This window comes from Leptosomus discolor, chromosome 8 (assembly GCF_034619465.1).
Source record: "Leptosomus discolor isolate bLepDis1 chromosome 8, bLepDis1.hap2, whole genome shotgun sequence".
In the NCBI taxonomy this organism is placed as follows: domain Eukaryota; kingdom Metazoa; phylum Chordata; class Aves; order Leptosomiformes; family Leptosomidae; genus Leptosomus; species Leptosomus discolor.
In genome coordinates, this window is record NC_141398.1 from 24202124 (window position 1) to 24226146 (window position 24023).

The window sequence follows — 24023 nt, forward strand, 5'->3', positions numbered from 1 at the left end:
TTACAGTCAGGATGCCTCACAAATTGGATGCCAATCCCTAACGTCTGATTAAGCTGCTTCTTTTTTTTTTTTTTCCTTCCTTTGCAAAGCTCTTTATTTTATACCCATGAATCACTAAAAGAGAATATCTAGTAACTACCTGCCATGTCACACCAATTCACAGCAGTGTCCTGCAGTAGTGTGTCTTCTTTCCTGTATTTTCCAGTGCTTATGCAAAGCTACTTGGAAAGATCATTTCTACACGTGCAATTAGTATGCTATAGATAGAGGAGTGCATAATATGCAAATATATAATTTGTCTACTGCAGCCTAAAGAATTGGTTTCTGCTCTGGAAGAATTCTTGAATAAAGGTATCTGATGGATATGCCAGATTTGTCTCATACAGTGAATAGACCTATAGGGAGAAAATTGATAACTATGTTCAGTGCTTTATCTGCATAATGTGCACTAAATAATGTATGTGACAAACATTAAGTAATGACAGTATAGGAGAATGTAAAGTAACTCTTCCTTTATGAAGCCGGCTATGCTGTATGTGAAATGGGAGGGTAGAGAGGGTCCTTTGGGGAGAGACTAAGTAAACAGCAATTAATTACTGTATTGTAATACAGTATTATACACTGGGGGATAAAATATAGGTTCTTCAGGCATACTTCTTAGTAGTATCTCCTAGCTCTCCATGAGCCTGACTTTCTTCTAGACTAATTAGCAATTTCTGTAATCTTCCAGTGTGATTTGTATTTCAATTGCGTGTCATGGTTATAAAGAAAAGGTTCTTAAGCATATCTCTGTTAATATTACACTTTTGCTATTTTTAAACAAGAAGAAATAAATAAAAGTATATGTGGTTTTGTACGTTCCATGGTACTATTATAATCTGCTAACTAACTAGATCTAATAAAATACCACAAGCTGAATATTCAGCTGAATTTTGAGTGCTTCCCAGTTCAGGCACATTCATGAATCTTTTTTCCCTGTTTTTGCCTGCACAAGCAGATTTTTAGCTGAATATTATTCAGAGTACCCATTTGATCACCTGTACTTCAATAGAAGTCTTATATAAATGCCTAAAATATCATTTGCTATTGTGTGTTTATTATTTTTCTGTTTCAGAAAGCTGTATTCAGGAACAGTACTAAATCGTTCAATTTTATTATTGCATGAATGTAAGATTTTGATCGTGCCCTCGATGTTGTCTCTTCTTAGATTTGTCACAAGGATCTGGAAATCAGCTTGTGACCCACGGTGTGGAGTGGAACATGGGGTAAAAGCTCTGTGGGCCCTTTGGGTCAGACGTAAATTGGTTGTGATTGCAGGTTAGGCATGCTTAATGGTTCCCATTCTCTCTTCCAGTGCTCTGTTCTCTTTTTCATGAAAAGAGGGAAAATGAAATGTAAATTTGGAAACAAAGCACATAATAGAACTGATGAAAAAACAGAGCAAATGTATACTGATGACCTGCAGGCAGAGGGTGTTTTTTTAAGCTGCTGGTTATGAGATCCACTAATATTCACAGTCCTTGTGCTGCAAAGGAATAAATTTCCTGAATGCTTACAAGTACTGTAAGTATTTTCAGAAATTAGTATTTGCTGAAGAGGGTTCTATAGAGTTAGATGTTGCAAAGAAGTTGGTTAGCTGTATGATTGTACAAGGACTGGTAAGCAGCTTTTAAAACCTACCTTTGAATTGAATAACTAATGGAAATAGGATGTTGAAACTTCCATATAAGGAATACTCAGTCTAGCTTAAGAGCACTGAATACTGAAATTGTTCTAAAATTGAAGTTGGAAGAATGTCGTAGAGTATAAAATGTCAAATATCTTCACAATTACAACAAATTATTTAGGTACTCGTTTTCTTTTTTCCATTCTACAGTTTGCTACCTGGGAAACAATGGGACAATGATTTTGTTCCATATCTAAAGAGTCAGAGGCAATAAAATAATGTTAGAAATTGCTTTAAAAATGAAGCCCCACGAAACTAAAAATATCTACACTTTATGACACATGGAATGAATTACAGGATGAATAAACTATAAGTGATGATACCAAAAGCAAAATCTACATAAATATGTAGATTATTGACTATAGGCTGTTATAATTTATGTAATGAGATTATAGGTACTACTGCCTACATGGTATTTATCAGTTTACAGAGCTGTCACTGTGTAAGTATTGAGTATTATATATGTTATAAAGAATCTGAAATACTTATCTTTTTCATGTTAGTAGATTTAGCTGCATTTTATTGAAAAAGGTAAATAAACTTTCAAATTAAACAAGTGATCTCTGTTGTCTTTGTATTAGCAGCAGTTGCCTCTAAAATGAAAACAGTTCTGTTAATTTTTTTTTCAATTTTATTATGCAATGTGTAAGGATAGTACAGATGATTGAAGATTCATCTTTTCTTTAGAATAGCTTAAGAATCACTTAAACCATCTTTTGCTAAGAGCAAAAAAAAATTTGCATTTTCTATTTTTAGAGTATGTATGTAATGGAAAGAGAGTACTACTTTCTCAGAAACATGTTATTAATGACTGCTGCTTAGCAAAATCATTAATTAGGTTAAATGTCAGCAACAAATTTCTGCCAGATTAGTGGTTTTATACAAAACCTGAGAGGACTTAATATTCACAGGGACATTCAAAACTATATGGTTATGACAAAATAATTCTTCTTCCCCCAGCTTTATATGCCAAGCATGATGTCATATGGTGTGGGATATCCCTTTGGTCAGCTGGGATCAGCTGTCCCAGCTGTGTCCCCTCCCAACTTCTTACGTACCCCCCAGCCTCCTCGCTGGTGGGGTGGGGGTGTGATAAGCAGAAAAGGCCTTGGCTCTGTGTCAGCACTGCTCAGCAATGGCTAAAATATCCCTGTGTTATCAACACTGTTTTCAGCACAAATCCAAAACACAGCCCCATACCAGCTATTGTGAATAAAATTAACTTTATCCCAGCCAAAATCAGCACAAGCAAGTACAGCCCTAAGGGACTGCTGTCTGTGGATAAATCCAAGCCAGGTTAGGAGCAAGGGGAAGAGTTCATTGCAATATTAAACCCTATAACCTGGCCCAAAGAGACCAGAGGTGGAGACTGTAATGGAAATACATTTAAACTGTCATAACCCATCATTTGAGTTGCATGTTACAGAATTACTACAGCAGGAACCACCTAAACCAATGGAGGACAAACCTTACAAGGAACAGCAAAAGTGCAGCAGCAACCTGACCTGAGCTGGCTTTGGTGTCCAATAACTCCATGCAACACACCACCTCTCCTGTGCTGAGTGACCACCATTAAGAGATGGAGCCCGAAGTCATGGACTAAATGAACTCAATGGATGTTTTGTGGACGTCTCTGGACATTTTATGGACATTTCACAAGGGTGGTCTGTGGACTAAGGGAATGATATCTGTGTATTGGATCAAAGGATAGGTAGGGGAGTGGTGGTTAATGAGGATGTATTGGGTAGTGTGGTGCCTATCATGACGTAAATGGTAATGAAACAAAAATTTGTGTTGTGATTGATCTCAGTAAATACAGATTGTGCCCTTCAACTGTAAAAAGCAATTTAAGTTTTCACAACATCTGAGAATACTCTCATGGTCCTTTACCAATAAATCAAATTTCCTATATGCTGCTCTCTTGCTTAGCGCACAAAAGAACTTGCTTAAGTGTGAAATCAAAGGCTTTTTTCGATATATCAATTCTAAAATTTCCCAACCTTTTAAAAGTAAACATTAAACTGTATATAAAAATAGTGTAACTTCACTGTAATTATGCACTTAGGTGACAATGATTTTCCTTATGTTCTGGATTGTGCTTCACAGATAGGTAATAAATATTTAATATGTATAATGTGTATGGCTTTTGTGACATTTAGGTTTTGATACTGCTGTGAAATTATGGGATTTGGAGAGTAATGTGAGGTTTTTTTATCTGGTAAATCCTGTGACCTACAAAATCTAGTTTACAAGTCTTGGAAAAAGACAAATAAATGAAAAAGCTTGTCTTCCTGTGACTGATTTCTTCCCAGCCTTTCCGCCATAGCTACATCTTCCAGAAAGATACAAAGAGCTTGCATCCTTTTACTCCACACCCCGCTTCTCCTTCTTATCTCTTTTTCTCTTTCTTTTTTTTTTTTTTTTTTTTAATTTATTTTTTAACTAATCAGTATCTTGCATATACTCTTGATTCTGGACAAGACAAGAAATTTCAAGAAAACAATGTGACAAAGAAGTAAGCTCTCTGTTATCCTCTCTTACTCTTGCATCACGGTGCTCAGGGTGCTTTGTGCGTTATAGTACTATGAATCTTTCTAATGTTGAACTCTTGATTTATTTTTACAGGGGTATGAAATCTGTTGTTGTTTATCACATCTCTTAGAAGTGTTTTGTTACCCTGAAGCAACTTATTTGTCCAAATTCAGTAAGGGATCTGCTGTGGCTTCCATAGAAACCACTCTCCCTGGACTAGTTAGTGTCCTCTTATTCTCTGCTAATGAAACATCCTCACCCTCACTACAGTACTTGGCATTGTTGATAATCCCGTCTTCCTGAACTATCTGCATAGCAATCCTAGTTATCCTAGCAATCTTACTCATTTTTGTCTTTCAAATTTGAGCTACTTCTTTGTGTTGATAAACCTTCTGCTTGTAATGTAACAAGGTTAGACTCATGATCTTCCATTTTCTGTGTTCAGCTGTACAGTCTTCCTGTTTCCTTTTCTACATTTAGTAGGTTCCCAATGTAGTTTTACAGAATAAATTATAAACGGTTTGTTACATGTTTTAAGGAGAGGAATACTAGGTTACAAATTTAATTGCTGGCATTAGAATTGTTACTAAGACATGATTTCACAAAAAGTTTGGCATCTTTGTGAAAGAATATGCAGATAACATGAAATAGCTATAGAAAAGGCAGATACTGATTTATTTTTTTTTTTTAATAAATTGAAAGAAAACCAATTGTTTTAGCATAGCTGTGTTTAAACAATGGTTGTAAACCAAGACACTGTGCTTTCTATTTTTTGTCTTAGGTGCATAGATTTGCTATGATAGGATATAACTATTGGTCATATTGCTCTTTAGTATAAACTCCTTGGCAGCCACATTTATGATAGCATAGAGTTAGTAATTTTAGTGATTGAATGAAGAAATCCTAACAGTGGTGCAAAATCACTAGGGAGACTGAAGGAATTATTGCTGAACCAATAAGGACTAACAAAATTATTAGTGCATCCTTGGATTTACAATCTTTTCCTGGTGTACAGGGAAGTGTTATCCTTTTCAGTACAGAATGAAATTTAATTTTTTCTAATAGTAAAGTTAGTCTAAACCTATAGTGAATAAAAATTTGGGGAGGTTTGTCCACATGATGCATATGCAGAATGACATTGGGGTTTTTTTAGAAATGACTGCAGAAAGATTTCACAGGAAAACAGAACGTGGAATCAGCCTTCACTTAATGCAGAGCTCATACTGTTAAATTTCTTTTTTCATTTGAGAAGAGTCAACAAGTTATGTAGCACAATTAATTATGGCTGAATTTTAACAAAATCTTAACTATGGTTTAGTAAAGATTCAAAGCACGCCTACATTTGACGTATGCATATTTGCATTTCAATATCCTTTGACTTTGTTTCTAAATTATTAGCTATTCTGTGAGCATAACTGATTAATTAGGTGGAATTCTAATGACAAGGCTAAGTGTATTTTAATACAGAGATTTGAAATAGGAGATTTGATTTACAATAAAAATGGCAAAATATCATCTTCCGTTGGAAGCACGGACACAGCTGATCTTTGAAATGAGGGAAAAAAGACACTCATTTCAGATCGCCATTGCTGATGTGAACAAAACATGTTTTCTGATATATTGTTCTTGGCCTAAGGGAAAAAAGGCCACTCAAGGAAGGATGCTAAAACCTACTATGCAAATGAGTGCAGAATAAATTGCAATTTACTTTTTAAATACATTTACTGCATATCGTACATTGTGTATTGTGAAAAGTTTAGTTATCTGCATCTAAGTAATTCGTAAGTGCTTAGTTGTGATAACCATTTCATATTTTGGAGTCAAAATAAACTCTGTTCTGTCTGTATACCGGAAAATTCTGGTATCTTGTAGACCATGAGTATGAAGAGTTTGTATACCTGACTCTTGCCAGGCTTCCTATAGTTATTTAGCTTTAAAATCTTGTCTTGAACAGACCTGAGGATCCCAGAGATAGGGAACAGGGTTGAATCCGCACTCTGAAAAGAATTCTGCGCTGATTTCCTGTCATGAAATGGCACTGGTACCATAGCATTTTCACTTGGAAAATTCATATCCTGTCAATCATAGGTAAGGACAAATTAACAATGGAGACTCCAGACAATTTTCCACTTCAAGATGTAGTTTGAACCAATGCTTGTTTTTAAGAATTTTTTTAAAGGTACCCAAAAAATATGTTGCATTAGCACAGTGAGGTTTATTATGTTTAGTTAACACACTTCTCCCAATATGGTTCCCTTTCCAACCATGAAGTCCAACTACCAGACTGAAGGTAACAGAATCTGTGCTGATCGCCTGAAGCAGTCTGTGGAAAAGGTAAGTGGGATATAAAACTTATATGGTAAATATAAAACAGTATCTTTTTTCTAGGAAAAGAGATGTGTCCAGGAAAAGCATAAAGACTATGACTGCTGAAGGACCTTTTGTGTTTTGAGGGGTGTAACTCCTGACCATGATGTAACCACACTGTAAATGGGTCGCATATATTCTGCTTACCTAAGTTGCATGGAGTTATCTAGCAGTCTGTTTGGCTTTCATTTTCACATAAGCTGTTCCAGGCAGGCAGAACAGCCCTGCCAAGGGCAACTATATCCTTCACCAAGCTGGGGAGCTGGCAGAGTGGAAAGTCGTATCCTACCAAATGTCTCTGAGAGAACAGCAGGCACAGTGAATTCTGCAGTGTATTTCTGAGATTGCCTCTTATCTAAATATTCATTCAACTGGAAAGCTGTATTGGGATACAGTACCACAGATTCCAGTGTGGATTCTAGTAAGAAGTATGTATCAAAAAAATTTACAGAAATAATGCAGAAGGGTAGGAAAAGTAACACTCATGCCTTGAGACTAGGGTAAACAACAGCAACATATTAAAATAACCTAAATGCATTCAATATAGCTTGAAATTAGTGTTTGAGGCCTTGTTTGTGTTTTTCTGAATGGCAGTTTAATTGATGTATCTAACAATGGCAAGTTTGCAAGCATGGAGTGCACAGTTCAATGCTTGTTTTTCTTTAAACATCGGTGTCTGTAGAAAGCATATTGTTATTCAGCGATGTCCCATGGCAGATAACTGCTCTAGAGTTTTCCTCATGACCGTTTAACTAGTATTAAAAATCTTGTACTGTTAAGGCCTAAGTTTAGAAATAGGTATTGCTGTTAAACTAATTTTGTACTTGTCTGAAGAGCTTTATACAGGGCCATATTAGCAAAGCATAGTATTAAGGAAACTTTAGCTTCTTCATTATACTTTAAAATTATCAAAAAATAAGTAGGAGCTGACAATAAAAACTTAAAAATATATCTCTACAGCGATATATTTACTGGTCTTTGCTGAAAGAAACTTTTGAAGAAATATGTTTTAACACAATTTTGTAATCTTTTCTGTAGAATAGGTTTCCAACTTCCTATACAAATATAGCATAGTCGTCAAGCAATATGTTTATGTTCCAGAAGAAATTCTGATATACCTTTAGGCAAGAAAATAGTAATAATAAAAAATATCTTTGAAAATTTCATAAGAAAAAAATTTGGAATGATTAACAATTTATATGTAATTGGTAAAACTTCATTTTAATAATTAGCTTAATTTTACATCTTTGACATGTTGATTTCATTGAACCTTTCCTAGGTAGAATAAAATTCAGTGAAAACGAATGTGTTTTGTGTGCTTAATTTCCTTATTTGAAGCTAGAAAGTGTTAAAAAAACCCCCATGAAATAGGCTTCAAAGTCAAGGATTTGTCCTCAAATATTCAGGTGTCAATGTAAGACAACAGCAACAAAATTGTGAATCATAGAATCATAGAATGTATTGGGTTGGAAGGGACCTCTAAAAGTCATCTGATCCAACCCCTCTACAATAAGCAGGGACATCTCTAACTAGGTCAGGTTGCTCAGAGCCCCATCAAGCCTGACCTTGAATGTCTCCAGGGATGGGGCTTCCACTACCTCTCTGGGCAAACAGTTCCAGTGTTCCACCACCCTCATATTAAAGAACTTTTTCCTAATGCCCAACCTAAATCTACCCTTTTCTAGCTTAAAACTGTTACCCCTCATCCAATCACTACAAACCCTTGTGAACAGTTCTTCCCCTGCCTTCTCACAGACTTTTTGTGACTGTATACTTGGATGATGACTTGCACATACTTTTCCCCAGCTTTCAAAGTGGGAAACTCCACAGTGAAGAACCAATCCGTGTTCTTGAGTGTGCCTTCTAGGTTCTGCTTTATTTTCACCCTCCTCTGCAGTGGTGCCAACTGTGATTCAGGGCACTTAGAGAGCTTTGTCTCTCTTTCTCTGCATGCGGAAGCAGAGAAAGTTTTCATTCTTGTTGTGATGGTTAGCAGTTTTGCCTGTGGGTGGCATTTTTGGTAACCTTCTGGCTGGCAGAGGAAGTGGGACAGAAATAGCAGAATCCAGTACACAGACTAGCATTTTCTACAGAAAACAATGGAGTACACTTCCTCTTCCTCTTTTCTTTTTTTTTTTTTTTTAACAATCTTTTATTCTCTGTATGTTCCAGTATGAAAATGGCAGTACATCAAATATACTTCAGTGCTGTATTATACTAAAAATGGGAAAGAATAAAGAAAAGGTCCACATGGGAATGATAATATTTATATATGAATGTAGCGTACAAAATGTGTATATGCTACTGAGATTTAAATTTCCATATCTGACATATTGGTGATTTGTTTTTCTTTGATTACATCCTGAGAAGCAGCACAAGGAATGTATGCTGATACATTGAATGTCATGTTTAATAATTTTCAAATATAATCAAAATATTTAATATTTTCTTATGGTTTCTTCTGTATAATGCTGAAATTAAGGCAAATGAAACACCATATTTTTTTAATATTCCTTAGGAATGCAAGAGAGCATATAAATGATACATACTGGGCTGATTCAAGCATTTTGCTATATTAGCATAAATATTTCTTTTTGAAAACATGTGCATAAAAAGCACAGCAGGATTGTAAATTTAGCATTACCATGCCCCAAAGGGCTTATGCTTATGTAGCAGTGCTAGGAAATGAGACCCTTCCAAAAAATAGGATTTTGCCCTATGAAGACAATTTAATAGGGGTATTTTGCACGTATACAAAGGTTTGTTTGTGGAGAAGCTCTGCAGGACCAGGTTCTGCATCTCAATACTAGGTAATAAAAGAAAGAATCTATGTTCAATTATTTAATATTGCAGATGCTACTGCTGTAACAGAGTAATATCATCTTAGCAATTACCCCTCATTTGGTTTCCAGCCCTTACGCCTTAGCAGAATGGTTCTCTACTTCATTATTGTTTGTTCTTCTCTTAGTTAATTTAAATTGTAACAAGTAAACAAGCTTCTACAATTTTCCTGGGGAGATAATTCTCCGGTTTAACAAATATCAGTGCTTTGATACTGAGTTCCTTGTAGTCACTCTATGCATCCCTATTCCTAATTTTAAGTGGAATACCCTATGTTTTTGAAGAGAAATGTCTTGTAGACCATGCCTGGTGTTTAGTCTTTTCCATTGGTCTTCTCAAATAAGAATGGTGCATTTCTACTGTGGAAAGCTGCTTGGTTTTAAAGGATTCTTCTTGGTTTTATTTGTTTTAAATTTTTTTTAAACATTCTGTAGTTCACAAACAGGCCATTGGCTCGATTATTTCTTAAAGTATATGATATCAGAAGAAGCTTTACCTTTTGACTACTTTTTTTTGTGCAACAAGATCTTCTCCTTCCTTCTGTTTCCCTTTTCATTCCATAAGTTCTAACTGCAGAACTGTGGGCAATGCATGAGTAGAAAAGGGACACATCTTCACTCTTCCATGTAGCTTTTGATGCATGACTAAGAATGAAAACAATATTTCTACTAGGGGACTGAGCAAATATGATCTTGAAGTCACTGTCAGTTAATAAATTTGGAATCCCCATTTTTGTTGAGCTATTTAGTAGGCTAGGACGATATTGTCTATTAGCAATCACAACATATATGTAAATTCACATCTTAGAAGGGGAAACTGTACTTCAAATTATTTTGAAGTTACTACCAAAGTTCTTAAAATAAGAATAAGCTAGTTTAAAAAATAAAAATCTGGTTTAGGAATCACTCAACTTCTGAATACAAATGATAAAATATTCATAAGATTGGTGGCTGAAAGAGGTTTAAAAGTGATCACTGTTGATCTAGTGATCAATAAAACCAATTTAAAACTTTAAGCTTTTCTAGTTTTGTGATTTTCCTCACTACAAAAACCAATAGCATAATGCAAGCACATAACCAGCCTTATGTTTAACCAATTTCTGTTCTTGGTCACTGGCCCCATCTATGACAGTCCACAGTCTGTTCCTTGATCAGTCTGGGTACATTTTGTGACCCTGGTCTTCTTTAAAATGGGATCAAAATATTTTATTTTGATTTTTTCTTCTAAATTTCCATATCTTTTATCCTCCCACACATCTATCCTTTTCAATGTTATCATTCTAATATCTGTGTATCTTTCTTTTATGATATATTTTGATGTTTCCCAAACTGTAATCTGAGGTCTGCAATGCACAGTCATTAGTAAAGAACTTGGGTATAAATATTTTTCTGTTGTCCTGCTCTTTCTCTAAATATCTCTTTATTGTATGAAAAAAAAAAATATCTATTTTCTATTAATTTTTCATCCTTAAGCAATTAGGTGCTGCAATAAGCCTCTGATGAGCTTACTTAGTTTTTCGGGAAACTGAAACAACATTACATTAATCATCTTCTAATGGAATGATAAACTTCAGTAAGTTTTCAGTAACTTCTTAACTTCCGTAAGTTGTCAATGCTATTTAACCTCCAGGTTTGGGTGTTTTTTTTCCAAATTAACTATTCAAAACTTATTTATGCATTAAAAGATAGTCAAAGAACATTAAAAAATGAATTTTAAAAACTGTAAAACTTGATCTCATAGTTTTTGAGAAAATCAGGTAGCAGGCTCAAAGAAACTGCAAGCTCAAATCATAATTAAATAGAAGATATTTAAAGTATACATGGAATCAAAAGAGATTTTTTAAAGCTTCATGGAAGATAGATCTATTAGTGACTATTAAAATAATAGTCCAGAACAGGGCATGATGAGTATTAAACCAAGTTCTCCTCTTTCATTTCTAGAGGCCGCTTGTTAGAGCTTACTTGTATTACTGTGATACAGAGGAAAGAAAGCAAGTCTTTTCAGTTAAAAACGAAAAAGAAAAATCTATATATAAAATATATATTATATATATAAATTTTATATTCCTGAAGCATTAATAAATCAACCTTTCATAAATTAATGTAGATAAATGAAAACATTTAAGATCATCCAATTATTGCCATACAAAGCATCTTTTAGGAAAAATAATAGTGCCCCAATCTAAACAAGCCTGAAAAAGCTGAACTGCTGGAGGAATCTGTGTGTCGGCAGGAACGAACAGTAGTTTTCTCAGTCTCTTCTATTTATATTCTGCAGGTTTGACTGCTTGCATGAACAAAAGATTAGTAGCAAATCATCAGCAGCAACAATATTCTGGAGAGCAGAAACATATGCACAGTTGCTTTTGCAGTTTTACTCAATGAGAAAATTAATACTGCAAAATTAGGAGGCAGTACTACACTAATGTATGTGGATGCACAAGGTATTATATAACAGTAAATAATTTCCTATGTACTCTGAGACTGCAGGTTAGCAGTCTGGGGTTAGCTGCAAAAACTGGGAGAACACAATGGAGAAAAAGAAACTTGGGGAAAAATGGATCTGTCCTTGAACAGAACTGGTAGAACATGACAGTGTTTTTCAGACCTGCTGATAGGTGCTATATAGGTTCAGTGATTTATGTGTTATGTGGATTTATGCTGCCTAGATTTATACTTTTAAGCAGTGTATACTCGCTATTAAAGGAACTTTGTACAGATTCGTCATGACATCATTTACTTATATCACACTCCATAAGGAAAGGATATGATGCTATGGGACAGACGGCTATTAAAATCCAAAATAAATTGCTATGGAGGGAATAGAAAATTAAATCTGGAGCTGCTAAGTATGATGCAATAATCACTTTACCATGTTCTTCTCAAACCTGGAAACCACAAAAGCTCTGTTAGTGAACTTTTATTTTCGTAGGTGTATTCAACCATGTCTGCAGTGTCCTGGTTCACCACGATATTTAGTACAATACCATCGTTAAATGGAACTGCAGGAATCAACAAAATTGTTCAGACCTGATGCCATGATGATGTTGCAACTTGAAAGAGTTGCCTGTAACAGTACTCCGCATCCAAACATTGCTGGGAAGCAAGACATGGATTTAGGTGAGACCTTTATTGAATCAGAAATATAACTGACTTTGGAACAATGAATGTTTGGAGTCAAATGTTATGTTCTTGCTCTTTTTTGCCATCCAGAGCTGCAATCTAACTGTTCAGAGTTCCCATCTTTAGCAGGATAACCATGACACTGCAGGAATTTTCTTAAAATCCAGTGTCTGGCTACTGTGACCCACTGGCTTCACAGAAGTTGTGTGCAGTACTTTAAAGAACTGTATATATTACAAGAGCCACAGGATAAATTGTTATTTAATTATATAGTAAAATTATTTAGAATATGTATGTATTATGCATATGAATTGTGAACTAATATGTGGCAAACAAATTTATCTAATAATTTTGAACTAGCTGCTTTGAAATTCTGCATTTCTGCCTCTCTGGGCATACTGACAGTCCTTTCCTACAAAATTCAGGCAGCGTGTTGTCCTGCTGGCTGAAAAGTGAGATTGGAAGAATGCTTTCTCATGAACTGGTTTGCCATATTTATGCACATACAACAAAAGTGAATTGACAAAAGTGTTAATTGGGAAATGCCCCTAAATGTAGCTATAGGGCATGTCAGCACAACAACCTTTCAAATGCTGCCCTACTAAATTAGTAAAATTTGCAATTTATAAATGAGTACTTCAGTTCATAAATGGTATAAACATTAATTTTGCATTTGGACTTAAAAATCTTATTGTAGAGTGGCATTGGAGATTTTTCAAGTCCTTGTCAGTCCTGATGAGAAGGGATTCATAAGCCTGAAAACTTGTCTGATTTTATTAAAGCAGCTAATATAGCTGGATAAAAGATACTACCTCTCTCCTCAGACTTTCCTTCTGTTACAAATGTATAAACCTTTTTAATAGAAAAGTGCCTATTTGCTAGGTAGAAATGCATCACCTTGCTTTTTTTTTTTTCCTACTTTATGTAAGAATATAAATTCATATCTTTTATAAGATTATTTAAAAATCTTATTTAAAAGAATCTTTCTGCAAGTTATATGTACAATATACAATACCAATATTTATTTAAGCCTGCTTTATAGGATTATTAGGATCAAGATTTTAATTTACATCCAAGTATCTCATTTGAAACATCAAAAGAAATTTCCTTTATATCACTCAAATACACGTGTAAATTACGACACTTGGACAGGCATGTATTTGCATTAATTATGTAATACAAAACTCATTTTCATTTAATTTTTAAGGGCTTTTCATAAAATCACGAGAAAGACCATTAACATGAGGGTTTTGCTTCCTCTAAGAAATTATGGCTGTTTTATTTGTCATAGTACTTTGCAGTGAGTTTGGTGTTGTGATGTACAGCAGCACGTCACTGATTTTGAAAGAAGAATGCAGTGGGTGAAATCCGGCCCTTACTGGTAGTGCTGTGTAAAAACTGGCTGTAGAACAGTGCAGGGTTGGCCGAACATCAGTGACAACAAATATTCTGGCACTATTGCACAGGATGGCTGAAGGCACTCAGCCATGGTGCAGAGGAAAGCACACTGCCATTGCTTTGGAAAAGATCAAACTTTCCCCTTGGTCAGTAAGTTGCAGATGGCAGCATATGTGTTAGCAGGTGGGGAACCTGTTTATTCCCTTTGGCTCTCACTCTGGATCCTGTTGGATAGTGCTGTGCTGCCTCGTGTCCATTCTGTATCCTATTTGAGCATTAGTTGAAACAAAGCCCTTCACTTATGCAGGGGATGGGGTTGAAGAACCTCTTCAAGTCTTGTTTTCTTTATGCATCTCTGCTGAGTGCTGGTCAGGCTTGTTCCTAAAGATTTGTCATTAAATTATCAATCTGGAACTGCTGGGGAAAAAGCATTTTTTTTTCAGCAATCAAAAGATAATGTCTCATCAAGAAACCAGATGGAAAGGCATGGAAGGAGCCCTTAGAAATAAAAAATAATTAATTATGAAGGAGTGGAGACCAGCTGGTGTTGGGTACTACAACCTGATATTCTTCCACTGTTGGACCCTTCTGTCCTACTGTCATCTGCTCTAAATGAAAGATTACCTTCTACGTTAAAGCTACTTTCAAAATCTGGGCGTATTCCTGCAGTTTTTGGGTCTTACTCCACATTTCTTTGTCTCTTCTTTTCACTTTGTACCAGGAATTAAAAGCCTCTTTAGTTCACTTTCCTGCAGGAAGCAGGCCTGGGAAAGCACCTCAACTTCTCTTGCAGCTGGCTTGGACCTCTCTCAGAAACACATACTTGTCCAAAGCACAACCTTAATTTTGAAAAGATCTTTGACTCATGGTGTTCCATGGAAGGGCATCTTCCTTTAAGATGTCTGAAACTTGTGGGTCAGTAAAAGCTAATTAAAAGCAAAATTTCTCATCAGTTTAAGTAGTGAAAGTACATAAATTAATGCCTAAATGGTTAGCTGTCCTCAAGGCAGTGTGGCCTTTGAAGAGCAGGCTTCTGCCCCTGTCTTCACTACTGCCCTGCTGGATGTCCTTGGGGAAACTGGTGTACAAATAAGTGCTTTTCCTACCTGTAAAATGGTGATAATTACACTGACCTTCTTTGTAAAAAGGTTTAAAAACTAGGGGTGAAAACCATTATATAAGAAGTATTATTATTGTTGCTCCTAGCAACTAGCAGCCAGCTTCCTTGACAGCTGCAAGAGCAATTCTCAAGTGACAAAAATCCCAGCCCTAATTTCCTTCTCACCATTTTCACTTGTGAAACTCTAGCTTTCACCTCTTCTTCCAGTAGTAAGTGCCAGGTATGCATTTATGTGATGCAGTTTCTGGGAGGGTCATTCCACTTCCTGCTGCTGGAGGGAAAGGAAGGCTGTAAGGATCCGGGACTGTTTTTTGGATCCTGTGCTGCCCTGAAGATATTCTTCAACTGCTCTAACAGATCATAAACTGTTTCTAATGTGGTCTAAATGTCTACCAGAAACTCAAAAGGTAAATTGAAGGACAGAAGTATAAGCAGTGAACAATGTTATTATTTTACTCCCACCAAAAATCAAAAATCTGTGTTTGTGCAGGCTTACTTTGTACAGCCTGTCATTCTCCTGTGAGAAGTGATGGGAGAAATGCTTGGCATATTGACTCTAAAAGCCAATGCTTTTTAAAATTATGGAGTTCATTCCAAGCTTGATGAAGGTATATTAATACGTGTTATGACAGGAGCTGTGTCAAATTCCATGGTAAAATGAACAAAATCAGGAATATGCTCATATTTTAAGTCACAGGACTGCTATGAAAATGTATTTCATGCTAAAACAGTGCACACTAGCAAGAAGAAAAAGACATTGAAGTTGTGACAAGACACTGTCACTTCTTCAGCTTTTACTGGTGATCTGAAATTTGCTAAAATGTATTCTAATGAATTTTGCTGGAGTGGGCGAAGGGTGTTGCAGAGTGCTTTGCTTTGAATCAGGATGGTGGGGGCTGGGGAGCAAAGTGAAAGAAGTAAATGTTCCTGAATTTTCTCTGCTGCATGGTGCCCCGTGGCAGCCAGTGGGCTAATTCCACACAGGGGCACTTCCCCTGCAGAAATAACATCAGCATGATTGCTTTGGAATGCAAGAGCAGTGATATTCACAACATTCTTCTGCATTTCTATTTCTGTGAGATTTTAACAAAGAGGCAAAATCCCAACTTTGGAAGTGATTTTTAAGCAGAGTTCAGGCCAGATTCCTCCCTGTTTGAATTATGATTCATGACTGAAACTGGATCAAAGCCTATCCTGGTTTGGCTGGGACAGAATCACAGCCCAGCCATGCCAGGCAAGCCATTAGCAGTTTGGAGTCAGTCTGGGCAGCTGACCTGAGTGAGCTACAGGTGTAGCCCATCCCATCATGGCATGGACATTATAAAGGGGGGAAGGTTTGCTGAGGAAAGAGGGTTCCTGTGGGGTTCCTTCTGCTCCTCTTCTGGCTTCTCTCGAGGACTGCTTTCTGGTTGCTTGTGACAACTGGATATTCACTTGACTGAGTATAACTCTGTGTATCTCTGTTGGTATTGGTGGAGTTTTCATTAAATCTGTTCTCACTTCCACCTGTGGGTCTGCTCTCCTTTTTCCTGCTTCCCCTCCCTAGCTGGTGAGGGGTTGCTGGGTGATAGAGCAACTGTTATAGTTTAGCCCTGGGTACAGGCTAAACATAGACAAAGTGTAAAATGTACTCTCTTAACAGCAGAATGCTAGAACAACATAAAATAATCTAAAATCAGATTGGTTTATGCCCTTCAGTTTGCCCACAGTTGAATGTGTCTTGTAATATGCCACATGTGTTTTCCCCTTAGATGGGCATCTCTGTTTGAATAGAAGTGGTATTTGAGGGTATCACTAAGGTTAGTTTATAGATAATAAAGTGAGGGGGGGGGGTTATGTATGCATATATATATACACACTCACCCATACATATAGACAAACAATCATATGCATACAAAGTAATATCCATGTCATCTTCCTGAAAAATTCTTCTTGAATTCATCTGTCCTCCGTTCGTCTTCCATAGCAGAGGCAAAAATATTTGATTTTGCTATTCTGCTTTTTTTTTCTTGGTGATTTGGTTGGGGTTTTTTTTGTTGTTCTGGAACTACTCAAGTTCATCTACAAATTCAATTGTAATACATAAAATGTAACAATGCTCCAATATTCAATGACACAAATACTTAGGTGTTCCATCTGTCTGTTTAGTGTAAGTGAGGAGTGAAGTGTAAATGGGACTTTAAAATGCAACTTTCAGTGTAAGTTAGACCATTAGCAGTTGAAATGCCTTTGGTAGAGCAGAAAGCATCAATGCCTGTTGTTACTAACGCATAAGAAAACTAAAGAGAAGCTTTATAGAAGTGTGGTTTTTTTGTGTATGTGACTATTTTATTCTGAAAACAGCCATTTCATGAAATGACTAATAATTTTAGGCATGTTTATGTATGATGGTGGTTGCAGCTAGGTTGCTTAACCTGGCATAATGAGGTGTCTGTTTCGGCATTTCACTGAGAGATGCAACTTTCTGTGGGAGATTGTCTCATATTATTTTTTACTGATAAGACTATTTATCAGGATAACCTTGTAACTCTATGAAGATGTTACAAAAATCAGTTAAAGTAAAAAGAAATAGAAAATACATAAACCTTACAAAACAAGACTTTCATCATATATTCCTCCTTTGTTTTTTTTCCTGCTTTCAAGATGGAATGGATTTACCTTTTTTTTTTCCTTGGAACATTCACTTGGAATTTTTATGTGTCCATTTTTACTCATTTTTCTCAGCCTATTTACTGTTAAACCTGATGAGAGCCCATTCAAACTTGATTTAAGACTCTTCAGAATGATGACTAAATCCCACAATATTTCCTCAGGAGTTACTGAGTTTATCTTGGCCCTTAACAGTCAGAAGTATTTTTTTCTGCAAGAGATCAAAAGATCTTGTACATCCTGAGGGTTTCCAGATAATTCTCCTGTGGGGTGAACCACAACGTATCTGAGTGGCAGAAAGGTAGATCCTTGGTGAGATTAATGTCAAAAAAAACGGCATTTCTCCTTCCTTTTGAGCCTCTTCTAAGGTCCCAAGGCCTTGAACGTCCCAGTGAGATGTGTCTGAGGCTTGAGGCAATCCCATGGATCTGGAACTTTGCTAAGCATGTTTGATTTCACAGAGGATAAAGATGTGCATAATCATGAAAGGCCCAGCACTTCTGAGCCTTTGTTCTCTCACAGAGGGAGGAACATCTGCAGAGGCATCAATGGAAGGGGTTCCTACCTCTCATACCTCTGCTTCCTGCAGCTTAACCAGTGTTGCATATCCCACTGTGTCAATCAGAATTTCTGCCCAGTATTGGACCAACATTGTTTGCCTATTCAGATTAAGCTTGATCTTCTTTTTCCTGTTGGACCTCTTGTCAGTTGTACCCATCAATGTTACTGATCTTAAAATGCCAAATGAAACTAATTACTTTGTCAGTACTAGTTTGTACTGGACAACTCAAAGGCATTTTCCAGTCAGTTAGCTCCTTCAGCTATGCTAGGGTAGTGGACCTCACCCAATTTCTCTAAATGGGGATCTGTGAAACTAACAGCAGCCATCAAACTCTAAGAGGCCTCTCAGGACCTTCTTTTCCTTCCCTGTATCTTCAGGAATCCAAATACAATGTAATAGTGGGATCTAGGTGTGATGCTGTTGTTTCACTGACGGTTAAAAAGAGATGATGTATCAATAACTGGACTTCAAAATGAGTTGAACACAAACACATTTATTATCCAATCTCTGTTTCTTCCTCAAAATTCCTGTTTATTCATTGAATGATGAACTTTGTTAATATTTATTTTGCAAAAATATTGTTTAAATTATCAAAAAAATTGAAGTCCATGACTCCACCAGTCTGAACATATTACTGGAAAATTGAAGTTAATCAAAGGGTGATCCGAGGGTTTTTTGCCACCTTTGTAACCCAACAAGGTAGATTTCTGTATTTGCCAATGCTATGCGAGTTTCTGCTGGTTCCTATATCTGGCCTTCTGCCTGTTCAGAGGCATAGGAAACATGAGTTTTAATTAGCTGTGATACCTACTAGGGCATCCAGAGCATCTGGCCACCCAGCAGCCTCAGCAAGTCACAGGCCAGAAGCTGCCTCTGTTCATCTTAGAACATCATCGGCACTGGAAGGTGATACACCATCAGTTTTGCAGGCATAACCCTCTAGCATTTCAGGTGGGCAAATGCAGAGGCAGTGCAGCTGTTCTGCTGAATACCCACTGCAGCAAAGGTGCATGCCTCTGTCACAGACCAAGGTGGCAGTGGTACCCTTGAGGGAAATGGCTATTGCTCTTCAAAGAGACTCTCATGTGAAATACCCTGGGAATCAGTCTGGCTTAGGACACCAGAAGAAACATCTCATCCTGTTGCATATAGTTGTCACTTATTGGTTCTACTGTATTAAATGTAATCAAAAAGGCCCTGCAAAAAATCTCAATGAATGTAAACAGATAAAAATTGTACAGAGCAATATGCACATACGACATTTGTGAATACAAATTCTTCATTGATCATGTGCTATTTGCTGTGATGTTTCAGATGTAAAAGATCCATTTTTTAAAAAACAATTGTAATAGAAAAAGTAGTTTCTGCATCCTATTTGAATGAACAAGCCCACATAACTACCAGTTAGGCACGGCAGGTGACAATCTTGTTTTTAATTTTAGTCATTTTAAAAATGCTTGAGATTTTTAGCAATTTTGAGAAATTACTTGTTTTGATATATCAACTATGTGAATTTGTAAGCTGTAAAGCCATGTAGGTCATCTTTTAAACATATATTGCTTTAAGTGGTACAGGGTTCTTGGGTTCACTACTGAAATAATAGGAAAGCATGGGAAAATCTCATTCTCTTGTTGAAAACAAAGGCTAAAACTCTCTCTGCTTTAGTGGCAGTTACTTATGGGATTAGAAAATACAGAGAGAGAAAGGGGATGTCTTTTTTTAATGATCTTCTGGAGTTTCTACTCTTCCCAAAGTACCATAGTGGTACTATGACATAATGATACTGAGGACATGTGTCTAACAGTGTTCTGGGAGGTGACTTCTACAATACTTCTTTCTCCTTTCTGACTCCTTTCTAAAAAAAAAAACCAAACAAACCAAAAAACCCCAAAAACCCCCAAAACCAAAAACCAATACAAAAATAAGATTATTTCTATGTGGAAAATATAATTTCTAACTAAATTATATGTCTTCAAGTAAGAAGTCACACCCTGTTTCTTTCATCCTGCCTTCACCAGTAGCGCCTCTGAAATCAAACTGGTAGTTTTTGTGTCCTGTACCAACTCTTAACATCTTAGAAACTTACGTGGCTCCACTGACATATACCTTGTCTGTATGTGTCCTTGCATGGGGCAGATATATTTTCATTTTCCACTCTACTGCCATTCTACATCACTGTGTGATAATCAGATTTCTGATGACAAGTTACAAGATTGTTAAAAGCTCTCTTAGTTTGATTTACTACGTTTGTCACTGAAGGTGGAGTTTGGGTGTACAATTTCTATATTCTTGTTCTGTTTGGGTTTTTTTACTACCCGGCCCCTTCAATCTTTTTTCTTCAGGGATGTAGTTGTTTTATTGCCCATTTTTTTCTTCCTATCCCATCTTAAGGCACTGCCTTAAAGTTATGAAAGTTGCATTGAAAGTCTATTGCATTCCTGTGTACTTTCACTTTACCAGCAACACTGTTGAGACCATACATTCTGTAAGCCTTTTGTTTTCACCTCCAAAAGACACACAAAAGACATACAGATTCTTATGCCATCAAGCTATATGCTGATGTCTTGTTAGTACATCGCATCCATGTACATGGCTGCAGGTTATTTTGAGTTTTTTGTCTAAAACTAAAGCTTCTTGCTTGCAATGTAGTGTTGCAGACCTGACATGCAGCTCACAGTGAGCTGTTCAGGTGCCTGTTTGGAACCCCAGTCCCCTGACACCCACACCCCGTGCTCCCAAAAAGAGTTCAGTGTCAGAAAACTTGAGATGCATCCGTGGGGCTGGCGGAAGAATATGGTAGAGGGGTAAAATAAATAATAGTGAAGAGAGATTTTGGTGAAATAATCTGAAAGTCAACATAGAAGAGAGGAAAATATTAGGCAGCAGTGTGTTCCTATGTCTGGCTGAAGTGACTTTGTATGTAGCCTCTTTATTGTATGAGATGAGTGCCTCAATAGTCCACATTGCATTGCCAATATGTATCTTTCTTTCTGAAAATATCTGAAAAATAGCTATGTTGTATAGATAAAACCTTAAAACATGATTATTTTTGACATCTATAGCCAGTTGTTTTCCCCTAGAGTCAATATTAAAAATGGAAATACTGTGGATAGTGTACATCCTATATCTTTGACATCTTTGATTGTTTTTCATACATTTGAGGTTTTGCATTTTTTCTTTTTTTTAAACAACTGTGGATACAACTTGCAACTCTCAGTTAGATTCTATGTGATCCAGGTAAATTCCCCCTCTCCTGTCTAGTTAAAAAAAACCCAAATGTGCATTGCATAAAAGCTGATCCAGCAAATGGATTTTTAAACACAAATATATGTTTGAAGATTGTCATTAACACTTTAGAAAATATGTAAATGTATGCATTTCTTTGAAGGAAGAGAACACTAACATCTTTATTAAAATATTGGACTCTATTGCTTGGCTCACTTTGATTTAAAAAGAAGCTATTGGTAACGTGTCTTATTTGCCTAATTGCCTCAAAACCCAAAAATAAGATGAGAATACAAAAGCTTTCCTTTCATTATTGATGTTTGCTTAATTATTCCATTTTTTTAAAAGGCATATTATAAAATTGTTTTCAGAATAAAACTTCATTCCTTAAATCCCCAGGCATAGATCTGTTAAATCCTCTTACTCGTCACCTGCTAGTATAAGAAGGTATGTGGGGGGAGAGTTTCACAATGAAACTATATTATTATGCCATATAGTAATATACATTGCAAGTCAAACTACATTTATTTATAATCACTTTTTTAAAATAATTTTTTCTTCTACGCTGTATTCCCATTACAGAGCACTCTTTCCATATTATTCTTGCACAGTACACTTCAACCACTAATCCAGTGTAAGAAGATTAAGTATTGCATGATACGCAGTTTCCTCTGTTCAGAAAGATTGGACAGTACCTTATGATTAACAAAGTACGAGTGAGTACTGTTTTTATAAATACTAATTTATTTAATAAAAATACAAAAATATAAATATACAGATATAAAAATATCATGATGAATCAACACATAGACATTCTTTAACTCAATAAATATGGCAGTAATATTAATCTTTTTAAAGTCTATTTTTGAGATTATGTTACAATGCAGGTGCACACTGTCCCAACTAGTAGGAAAGGTAATGCAAAGCAGTTAAAAAAAATAAAAATAAAAATTACGGTTCCATCTCATTATTGAAGGCACAAAAAGCCTTTCATTGTCAATAAAACTCTTTTATCAGAGGTTTCTAGGCAGAGAGGGTGGATTATAGATTTATTTTCGTTTTAAAAACGTGAATCATTCATATTCATTCATGTTGACTTATTGATTAAGCAAACCCTTACTAAGACAACACCTATTTTTTGTAAATTTTTTATTCCCGAGTAAGAGAGAGTGGGCCACTTTATCGAGTAACTTATACATGAATTCCACTAACACTGACCAGGTCACAGACTACTTTCTTAGTCTCTATCACTGTCTTCTCCACCATACATATCTGCTAGTTTTTTAAACCGAGGTCCCCAGTCACTGAGGTAATCATAGTCTTGGTTGCCCTCTGTGGTAAGCGATTCCAGAGAGCTAAGTGAATTTGCTATGGAATCATTTCCTTCGTAGGCATATGTTGCTAGTGAATCATAAGGAGGAGCAGCTGGGTCTAAATCATTTTCTTTTAACCTTCTGTGGATAAAATCCTGGACATCAATGTTTTCCCAAAGAGGTGCAGTCCGTCTTATCTGAAATATAGTTTCTGGGATAACATCTCTTCTCATCCTACTTTCTTCCCTTGCTTCTGGGTTTCTCAGTGTGCCAATGTCAAAAGCCTGGGTGTCTTCTTCCCCACCTCCTTCATCATTGTAGGTCACAATGTTGTCCCGAACATCATCCTTTGAGATGATCAAGGGTTCTTTCTTCCTCTGTCTCTTGAGAGCCATAAACAAGACAACTAATACTGAAAGGAAACAAAAGATGAATGAAGAAATGAGTACTTAGAAACTAAATAAATGAGCAAATATTTTGCATTATTTGTTGAACTGGAAAAGTTTTAAGGCTGGGATGTCATTTTTAGTAGGAAAATAGTGATAAAAGCTATCTCCAAATTGAAGTTAATAAGGAGAAATACTAATTATTTCATAGCAGTCAAAAATTATACTATTTAAACCTAAAGATTAAAATAGTATATATTTGAAATACATACAATTAAGCTGAAGTTTAAAAGAAGACAATGTCTTAAAATTCATCATTCTACTTGGGTTTGACTTTGATTTTAGTTTTGTGAAGTACTGCCTTCCTGGCAGTCACTAAGGGTGATTACATCAAATGTAGATTAATCTTCTTGGCAAAACTAATTAACATTCTTGAAAGACAGCAATTTAGGTATTTTAAGTGCCTAATAAGGAGCAGTCAACATGGCTTCACCAAGGGGAAGTCATGTTTGACAAATCTGGTAGCCTTTTATGAGACATAACCTGGTAGATAGACAATGGTAGTGCAGTGGATGTGGTTTATCTTGATTTCAGTAAAGCATTTGACACCGTCTTCCAGAGCATCCTCGCAGGTAAACTGAGGAAGAGTGGTTGGGATGATCGGGTAGTGAGGTGGATTGTGAATTGGTTGAAGGAAAGAAGTCAGAGAATTGTTGTCAATGGGACAGAGTCTAATTGGAGGCCTGTACCCAGTGGAGTCCCTCAGGGGTCGATACTGGGAC

The 24023-nt window shown here is 36.1% G+C and overlaps 1 protein-coding gene across 3 annotated transcripts in view; it reads right to left on the reverse strand.

The window, feature by feature from the left end:
* Positions 1-22779: 22779 nt before the first annotated feature.
* LOC104345085 (cadherin-9) overlaps positions 22780-24023 on the reverse strand; it is a 66999-nt gene continuing 65755 nt past the window's right edge. For 2 of the 3 annotated variants that reach the window (XM_086469018.1, XM_086469019.1), the window contains one exon: positions 22780-23267. In XM_086469018.1, coding sequence (XP_086325144.1) covers positions 22780-23267 — 488 coding nt within the window. Of the gene's footprint in view, positions 23304-24023 lie in introns of all 3 variants that reach the window. The other variant, XM_086469017.1, reaches the window with a different exon arrangement.